The sequence below is a fragment of the Sitophilus oryzae genome, unplaced genomic scaffold, assembly GCF_002938485.1.
Source record: "Sitophilus oryzae breed Bouriz unplaced genomic scaffold, Soryzae_2.0 scaffold_1521_pilon_pilon, whole genome shotgun sequence".
Classification (NCBI taxonomy): domain Eukaryota; kingdom Metazoa; phylum Arthropoda; class Insecta; order Coleoptera; family Curculionidae; genus Sitophilus; species Sitophilus oryzae.
Window position 1 is genome coordinate 2,295,879 of NW_022146194.1, and position 10,358 is coordinate 2,306,236.

A 10,358-nucleotide genomic window follows, 5' to 3' on the forward strand; every position below is an offset into this window, starting at 1 on the left:
GAATTACAGCAATATAAAAATATAATTTAATCACAAATTATTTGTAATTAAAATATTGGGTATTCCAAATTGCCTTATCCCATGCTAAAATTGAAAAAATGATAAAAATAAACAATAGACAGACAACAAACACCATGACGAGTGATTTGATTGTCTACTCATTACAAATTTGATGTAAATAATTGCTAAAACTAATTGAATGCACCTACCTACATAACATCTATCGTGTTAAAGGACTTCTATATGTTTCATTTTAATTTAAAATGAAAATTTACTTATATTATTATGTAAAACTAATCTGCACTACTGCATTATTAAATTTAGTACTAAATAAGAAACTGAAAATTGTTAAACATATTTGCCTTGAACCACTGACATAATTTAATGAGTCTGTGTGACTCTTATATGCACAAGTGATTTAAAATATTTTAAAATGTACCGGGTGGGTCATTTATAAACTTTAAATAGGGTATTTTAATGGTATAATTGATAGTTTCTCCAAAGCTATTCAGAAATACTTTGGAGAATATTTTTAATATATTAGATTTTAGATTGCAGCAAAAAGGTCTAAAGATAAATAGCATCATTAGCGTGGTTTCAGGATCTTCAACAAGCAGTAAAAGAATATTTTAAAAAAATATATAAATAATAAATAAATAAATAAATAAAGCTTTATTGTAAAAAAAGCCAAAATAGCTTCATCGATAAAGCATTTAAAAAACAAACCTAAGAGCACCTAAGCAAAAAAAATATACAAATAATAAAAAATATCGTCCAATACAAATACGTCAAAATCACAAATAGAACACATATTAGTATACATACATTGCAGAACACAAAAAAAGTATAAATAAAAATTTTACAATTTTAAAATTGTAAATGGTTATAACCACTTAAAAGATATCATAAAATATTAAACACTCGACTTTTAACCAGTGTGTGAGATGATCAAAATTTTAAAATTCGCAATTGTTCAAGATTAAACATCAACAAAAAAGTCGTTTACCGCATATAGGGCTCTCTCCAGTAAGTATGATTTCAGAGCTTTGCGAAATGCGGGAAAGAATGAAAGCTACTTGATATTCAAAGGCAGATGATTGTACATTTTTTTGGCATTGTAAACTATTGAGCCTTTAACTAGTTCTGAGCTCGGGGTTGGCAGATAAAGATGAGGATAGTTGTGAAATGGCCTTTCGGGAATAGCAGATATGTGCTTGCGGATTAAGCAAACGGATTCAAAAATGAATAAAGAAGGAAGAGTCAGTATTTTGAAATTTTTAAAGAAATTGTGACAGTGAGTTCTTCTGTTCAGTTCCAATAAATATCGAATTGCTCTCTTTTGAGTTTGAAAATACGATCAAATTTTGTCGCGCAGCAAGTACCCCAGAATTGAAGAGCATAACGAAGATGCGCCTCAAAAAGGGCATAATAGACTATTCTAGAGGTTGAAAAGTTAGGTTCCTAGAAACTGATCTTAGCGCAAAACAGGCAGCGCTTATAGTTTCTTTGATAAAGCTTCGATGTGCAATATTCCCAATTTAACGAGTTGTCAACAACCAGTTTTAAGAACTACACAGAGTCCACGACGTCAACAGTGGTGTTATTAAGTACAAAAGGTTGTATAGTACTTTTATATGACAACACTTTAATTTTTGATAGGTTGAGGCATAGGAGATTAGAATCGCACCAAGATTTAATGGTGCGTAGGTCACTGATGGACATTATGTTATTTCGGACTCCCTGTACATTCGTAAAAATAATTTTCAAACAAGTGTGACTTGATTTTCCCAATTTTTTCACCGCAATTATTTTAAATCAATCAACCGATGTCCGCTTCACTTGAAACAACGTTTTTTTTGTACAAAAAATCACGTATAAATACCGATTGTTCTTTGGAAAAAATGATCAAACTGTGAACAGCAGCGTGAAAAACAAAATGGTGTAATAATAGTCTCGTTGAGCGCGTATAAATGATAGATAATGAAGGTTAAGCAGATACTGTGGACGATATTATTTGTTGCTTCTTCATCTGTGAGCGCAGTAAAGTTTGAGAATAATAGTCTTCAAAATTTGGTGGGCCTAGCGTGGACGCTTTTAGAGAAATCTTCAAGTTTTGTGCCTATGCATCCTGATACAAAATTAAACGTCGTAAGTATTTATACGGGGTGTCCCAGTGGCGTAACAACAGATTTACGGGCTTGTGTGCAAAAATTTTAGCGGGCCCCTTATTACACCTACATATTTTACTACTTATATACTAATCTGAATAATATGCACTCATATTTTCGGTTAGAAATAACATTATCAAATTAATTTTTATATAGTATTATTTATTACTACAACACAGAATAGGTAAACCAAAACATATAAAATATCAAATAAATAAAGAAATAAATAAAAACAAAACAAAAAACAACAACAAAACACAAAATTAAAATAAACAATGTAAATAGGAACATCAACATGTTAAAATTCTTTTTTCCTTGCTTTAACATGGGCAAAAGTTGACACGATATTACCAATGTCTATTGTACGGGCAACTTCATTTTCTATTGAAATAATTGCCAAAGATGATTATCGTTTTTCGCCCATAGTATTTCTTAAATTATTTTTGACAAGCTTTAATTCGGAAAAAGATCTTTCAGCCGAGGCCACAGAAACAGGTATGGTGAGAAAAATATGACACGCTGTTAAAATCTCGCTGAAACTAGAAGACGATGAAAGGTTTTTAATTAAAATAAATGCAGTGAGTTCAAAAATTCAATTGATTTCATATAAACTATTTCGGAAACATTGTCTGAAGGAGAGTAATTGAGAAGAAATGGTATAGGTAATATCATCGGGGTATTTAAGGTATAGAACCTCACCCATTTCATATATATCCTCATCAGAAACAGAAGGATTCTGCTTGATTCGCGATAGCATGTGACAGATACGGAAATGCGGCCTGGGCCCCTCAAGGGCACATCGATAGTTACGCCACTGAGGTGTCCCCAAAATAAGTACAAGAGCTTTAACTGGTAGTATAGTTCGACCCCAGAAACAAGCCCATGAGTTTTTTTTGCGAAAAAAAAATAGAAAAAACTCAAATTTGTACAAATTTTTACAATAAATTGGACTTGTTCGAATTATATCAATCAAGAACTGTTAAAATTATTATGCATTGAAGTTAGACGATGAATATCTTTTAAACGGTTAATTTATAATCGACTAATCATAAGAAACCATTTTTGTAGAGCATTGAATTTCCAACAAAACTATAAGTTAGGCGTATCATAATGATTTTTTTAACGAATTATAAAATTCACAAGAAAAAAGAAAACTTCAATTTTCTCTAAATATATGAAGCGAGATATTTTTTTTGTAAATAGTAGATACCGAAATTTGAATTTTTCTTTCTAATATTAAGGAAAAAAATAGAAATAAATTGAAAGGCGGAATACCTTTCTATTAAAATTAAGAGCTCATACTTGGAGATAATTTTTTTGAGGTGTCTACCAACCATTTTTTCAGAATGTAAAGTGAAAAAAATAGAAGTTTTTTTACCCATCCTATGCCCGATGTTAGGTCTCTTAGAAACATTCTACACTTTTTGTTTACCACTCATCTAAAATAAATAAAATATTCAAAATCAAATATCTTAGCCCTTTTGCAAATTATACATACATTTAAGATTGGTAGAAAAGTTACCCATATAATTTTTTCTAATGTTCTTCTATACATTATTTTAGCCCCAGTTTCTTGCTAAATACCACTACCCTCTGGAATGTCACGACGTCACAACGGAAGACGGATACATCCTCACCATGCATCGTATACCACACGGAAGAAGAGACACAAAATCTGACTCTGAAAAACCAGTCGTATTTTTCAAACACTGCTTCATGTGCTCTTCAAGAGATTGGCTATTGTTAGGACCAACCAGATCGTTACCAATGATTCTAGCAGATCAAGGTAATAAAATTCTTTCTTGTTTTTTAGCATACTTTTCCTGACTATTAGGTATCTCTTACATTTTATACTGTACTCGGCCCTGTCAATGAATCGCGCAGAAATACTCTTGGCTACCTCTGCATCTGTCCTGGACGAAGCCCACAATCCTGGGCGACTTTGCTTCTAGGCTGCTTATTAAAAAACTCTTACTTCTAGGTTATGATGTATGGTTAGCCAATACCCGAGGAAATCTCCACTCGATGAAACACAAAACCCTCAACCCAGACACTGACAGTCAATTCTGGGACTTCAGTTTTCACGAAAAAGGATACTACGATCTTCCCGCTTCTATAGATTATGTGATAGAAACAACAAAATCAGAGAAAATAACCTATATAGGTCATTCTCAAGGAACTACAGAGGCTATGGTACTGACTTCAACGCGACCTGAGTATAATGAAAAGTTTTACAGTATGATTTTGTTGAGTCCTGTGGTTTACTTGGAACATGTGAAGAGTCCTTTGATTTTGCTGATGACACAGTATAGACAGGAAGTAGAGGTAAATGAAAGTCTACTTGATCTACTTGATAGCTTATAAAAAGCGGTTAGTGAGCGATAAGCGTCCTACGACTTTAAACGAGCATCAAAAACAAAGATCTGTATTTAATTTAGCCTTTTTATTCTATTTTTTTCGCATTGTGGTCTGAAACGTCTTTTTAACAAGTTCATTAGTAGAGAATTACCAGTCATTAACTGTAATAATGCTTCTGACAGCTTGCTCCTTCTAGTATTAGTATTGAAACCCGTGGTGTTTTCTACTGTATGCCGCTTTTTATTTTGTGTCTCTGTCTGTCAGCCAGTCATTTATATTTATCTTTGTTGCATGCATTAATATACAGACCACGCAGATGAAGTGTCTAGGATGGTATAAGCTACGTAAATTTATGATTTAGGTTCAGATCAATCAAACTTGGTAACCGCGTCTGTTTTATCTGACCGAAACTTGTAAAAATTTAAAATTAAAGACTATGCCTGTCTAAGAAGATACTTTATATAATAATTCATCATTTTCTACGATTTTCAAACAAATATTTTAACTTTATATATTATCAAATCTTCTTTTGATATCATTCTATATTTGTCCTAGGTTTTATGCATATCTTTTTTTTAATTAAATTTTCAAATTATGAATAGTGATGGTCAAAACTAACTACAGTCTTCGATTTTTAGAGTTTCCTGTATGGGAATAACATCTATGGGATACCTTGGAATCCATGGATATCTGTATTTGCTCAGAAAGCTTGCAACATCATTAGTCCCTTTCATCACATCTGTGTTAATATATTGGAGCTAATTATTGGCTATGATCTTCCACAATTGGACAGAGTAAGTATTTATAGATTATCTACTAACAAAATAGTAAATATCAATTAAATAAGAATGTTAAATAACCTTATATAACTGAAACCCAAATATTGGAGGAAAAGGCCAAACAAGGCTTGTCAGTATCATTCATAGACCCAGAATCCTACTGCGGCATTGCAGAAACAGTTACAAAAATGTCCACAAAACAGAGAGCAATCTCAAAACAAATCTCTAGAATGGTGGAGAAGACACTAGTCTCTATATTATCTTAGGTACCTTCATTTTGTACAGTAAGAGTTGCCTATGTATATTGTATGTCTGAGTTCTACACAATTTCATAATTTGTTAAAATGAATATTTAAATATAATTTTTAATTCTAGTTTTTGCTGACAGTTCTTCTATCGTATACGCCTGCCGGATTTTCTGTCAAAGAGCTCATACATTTTGGACAAGCAATAACATCAGGTATTTCATAAATGTTAAATACCTATTTAATACTATTATAATAAGTGGTTATTTTTTAAATTTAAATATTCTTAATATTTCGTATCAAAAACGATACTTATAATTTGTACAGGGCGAGTCATAAATAAGTGCAAATATTTTTAGGGGTACTATATTTCTAGCCCAGAAACACGATTATGAGGTTTTTTCGTGAAAAGAAATGAAAATTTAGAATTTTTTTGGAAAATGATTTTAGTTAAAAAACATAATTTGTTGATAATATGCCAACATAGGTAGTAAATTAAATTTACAAGATTCAGATGAGATCCAGTGGTTCTCAAAATTTTTGCAAAAAATAATTTTTATTGGGAATTTTCAAAGTAAAAAAACTCGGTTATTTTGGATTTATTTGAAAAACGGAAAAAGAAAAATGGTTTCTTTTGTCGAGATCTGCTAGCCCTAAAAATATTTGCACTCATTTAAGACTCACCCTGTATAAACTTAATCAGTTAAAAATCAAAATCTATTTCATTAAAAAATCTAAAATGGTCTTACGCTTTTGTTTATTGTATATATACTTATTTTTAGCAATTTTTAGGAGAATTTAAACAGTTTGATTACGGATTGATGAATTCCCAGAAGTACGGCAGGGAAACGTCACCTGTCTATGACGTTTCGAAAATCACAGCACCAATCATTACTTATTATGGCAAAAATGACTATTTGGTTGATGTCTTAGTAAGTATAAAGAAATACTACTAATAGTATGTCTCCAGATTATGTTTACAAGAGGAAAAACTTTTTTAATATTAATATTTTGCGAAAAATGTGTTCTTTCAAGAATTTTAATATTTTTTTAGGATGTGGAGAAGTTTATGAATCAACTACCGACTAAGCCAGAAGCGCATTTGATAGAATGGGAATTGTTCAATCATTTCGATTTCATATTTGCCAAAAATGTCAAAAGATTACTTTACGATTCAGTAATAGACGTTGTAAATAAATACAACAAATTTGTAAATAAATAAATTATTAAAACATAATGTAGTATTTTAATTGTCAATCTAATTGTAATAAAAAATAATTGTAATCGCTACGTAAAAAATATTTTTCCAAAATAATATATAGAGGATTCAGAAGTCAATCAACAATTGTTCACTGAAAAAAATATTGTTCATAATATTAATGAACATTGATTATTAACTGTTGTTTCATTGGGACAATGCTTTTTTTCATTAATATAATGATTTGTTAATCATAGATCGATGTCCGATTTATTAATACTATGAATCTAATTTCATCAATATAATGAAAATCTGGTTATTAAATTAATGTAAGATTTTCATTAATTAAATGAACGCGTTCATTGTCCCAATGAACGCATTCTTTATTTTAGTGCTGAAACTTTAATAAACACATATTCATTATATTAATGTACTAAATCATTGATTAATGAGTTGTACATTGTGACAATGAACAATGTTATTAATACAACGAACACACTACATTATATTAATGTACGCGGTTATTAATATCATGAATAAAATATTAGGGCTTAAATGTCCGCCATGTTGATCGGTTACTTTGGCCCTTTAATAACGTCTGTGTGGTTGAGTTATTCAGTGAGGCTTTAGTTTCATTAGAGCGGTAAGTGTTCTCTTCAATATTTTAAATATTTTAAATAAAAGTCCTATCGTATTGTAGTTAATTTGTTGTGTTGTCAAATCAAATTCCGCTGTGTGAGATCTCTCTGGTATGGGTATTCATTAAAACAGCTGTTTCCAAATATGTTTCAGAAGATAAAAAACAAAAAGAAGAAAAACATAGCATAGGAACTGATTATGGTAAATTCGAATGTTCTTTTAATATTTGGCATTTTAATTATTTTGATATACGTCTTTTAGAACCGGAAGAAGATGTTGAGATCTGCCTTCAAGTCCTCAAATTCGACAATTTAACATCGGACCCACTTGATGCGACTTGGAAAACCTGTTGCAAATTCATCTAGACGTTATCAAGTCTAAGGATACATCTAATATAATGAAGAAATGGTCTTTTTATAGAAATCCCTCAGGATATCGACTGGTAAATTAATTTTCTTATTATAATTTACCCTAAAATTAATAATAACATTACTATTCTCTTCGTCGATTCGATTGTTTTAATTTTTAATTTGTATATGCTATATCGCGTTTAATAAATTATTATTAGTTTATTGCACTTGTTTTTTATTAATAATCCCGAATGGAGAAATTTACTGTGCTCGTAAGTAAGTCGGCACTATTAGTAATTTTGTTACCTTGTAGAATAATTTCAGGTAGTTGGCTGGGAAATGACTATCAATGACATTTAATATCAATGACAGCGATCTTCATAATCGATTATACGGTGTAACAAGAGTTACTAATAGTGTCGACTTTTAAATGTATAACTAAATAGGTTATGAAATTATTTCATTGTATTAATGCTAACGGTTCATTAATATAAGGATTTAGGTACATTATATTAATGAAATCTGTTCATTGTACCAATGATTGTGTTCTTCAAATTAATGAACACTGTTCATTGATTTAATGAACTTAAAGTTCATAGAGTTAATGAATTACTTTTCATTGTGCCAATGAAATCGTTCATCGGTTCAAAATTGATGATTTAATTCATTATATTAATGAACTTTTTCATTATATTTATGTCGACTTTTGGTTCAGTTTTGTTGCATTGAGATAATGAATAGAATAATATATGCATGAAATAATGTTTAGAAAACGGGATTTAAAAAAAATATATATTTCTTACTAAATTAATATAAGCTTATATGGTTTTGGTTACGCTACCGATAAATAGAATCATAACTCCCTTGGGACATTATTACCGGGAATTAAGATACCATAATTCCCTCTACCTCTAATAGGTTTTTGTATTACATATAGCAACCATGAAATACAATAGAGATTTTTGCTGATAATATAAAATGAACTTTTTTTCGTCTGCGTCTTTTTTAATATTAAAGGACACCGTACCACCACGGATGGTACTACTACCCTTCAAACGAGGGTTAGGCATGTGACGAGGCGTCGAAAGATACTTAACAATATATAACGGTGCGGCGGTACGCTCTTCTCAATGTCTAGGAAAAAGAGAGCAAGGCGGGTAAAAACGGACGATTATTGAATTAGGAGAGGCTTAAAATAGCGCTGGGCTATGTTTAGTGTCGACGGACGGTATTAGATGTCGACAGAGACGAAAAATCAAACGCGCGCCTCGTGTACCAACAAGCAATAGCGGAATCATTATTGTGAGAGGTACTTTACTCCAAAGCAGTGTTGTTATTGGTCGGTCAAGGTACTCAATTCGTAAACGATATCTGTCAACATGTTGGAATACCAATAAATATAAAGACAAAAAATGTCTATACCTCTGTGGCGGTATTGAGGTTGATTCTCACTGTACCTTCCATATCAGCTCCCTTCCGTTTACATAAAATATTATATCATGTAAATGAATAGGACAATGCACACTATCCGTTCCGTTTCCCTTCCGTTCCATATCCCTTCCTTCCATAACCCATACAGCACACTTCGTCCCAGGGACGTACATTTTATGTCCATTTTACGTCGGTACGTCCCGGGACCAATTAGGGACGTACTATGTACGTACAAAAGTATACGTACATAGTACGTGCCCCATGTACGAACTATTTAGTAGGACACTACGCACTGTACGCACACACTACGGACGTACTTGCGAGTACGTACTACGTACGTATCTTAAAAATTTTTGAAAACGCATTACAAAATGTTATTTAATTTTAATAGCATGACTGGATTATTTTGGTCAGATATACCCAATAATAATGAATGGACTGGATAATTCAAGTCACTCTAACCTACCTCTACTTCTTTTATTAATAAATCTAAGCCGACCGCTATAAAAAATGATTTCTTAAATTATCCAATGATCATAATGCATGACAGCCTTTGAAGAAATCTGATGGGTTAAAAATGCAATATACAGTCTGACAAACGGATCTGAAACAACGGGGCAACGGTAAGGGGATCGCAATTTTGTGAAATCATGACCGATTTCATTCAGAAAATATCCAGGAGCGTGCGGTGTTTCATAAAAATATATCAGGAATTTTTATAATATTTTCCAGTAAAGTTTATAATATTATTTTACTTTAAATGTACCTACATTTTCAGTCATTTCCCAAATATAGTAATATTTGTTAAAACGCGTGTACTAATTACAATAAGCAGGAAATCAAGTTAAAGGCATAAATCACAATATAATACACCGCCACTGGAGTTTTCAGTAGTAGTGGCTGTTTCTACTATTCCTAGAGAGGGACATAAAGTTGGGGGTAATGACGTGCGAGAATCTCAAATACGTTTTAATTAAAACGTATTTGGAGAATCTCGACCAATCAGATTGGTTGAAACCGGGATGCCATGATAAATTTTGTCAGCGTTGCCAGCTTGCCCTAAGCGGGCGTTATTTTTAGGAAATACTTTACCTTTTATAATAGGCAGAATGAAGATCAGTTAATTAGATAAATATACATTAATACAATAAGAACAACGTCAAGATATTAGCATATATATAATTATGTAT

The 10,358-nt window shown here is 31.5% G+C and overlaps 1 protein-coding gene across 2 annotated transcripts; it reads left to right on the forward strand.

The window, feature by feature from the left end:
• The first annotated feature begins 1,795 nt into the window (after positions 1-1,795).
• On the forward strand, positions 1,796-6,783 carry LOC115878650 (lipase 3-like). 2 transcript variants are annotated; one of them, XM_030895192.1, is made up of 7 exons: positions 1,796-2,148; positions 3,732-3,954; positions 4,150-4,493; positions 5,165-5,320; positions 5,681-5,765; positions 6,343-6,482; positions 6,605-6,783. In XM_030895192.1, exons 1-7 carry the CDS (start codon positions 1,981-1,983, stop codon positions 6,770-6,772), a joined length of 1,284 nt encoding a protein of 427 aa, XP_030751052.1. In that variant the 5' UTR covers positions 1,796-1,980; the 3' UTR covers positions 6,773-6,783. The 2 variants fall into 2 exon arrangements, with proteins under 2 accessions (XP_030751052.1, XP_030751053.1); XM_030895193.1 differs by lacking the exon at positions 6,605-6,783 and having other exon boundaries at positions 1,798-2,148; positions 6,333-6,450.
• The last annotated feature ends 3,575 nt before the right edge of the window (positions 6,784-10,358 follow it).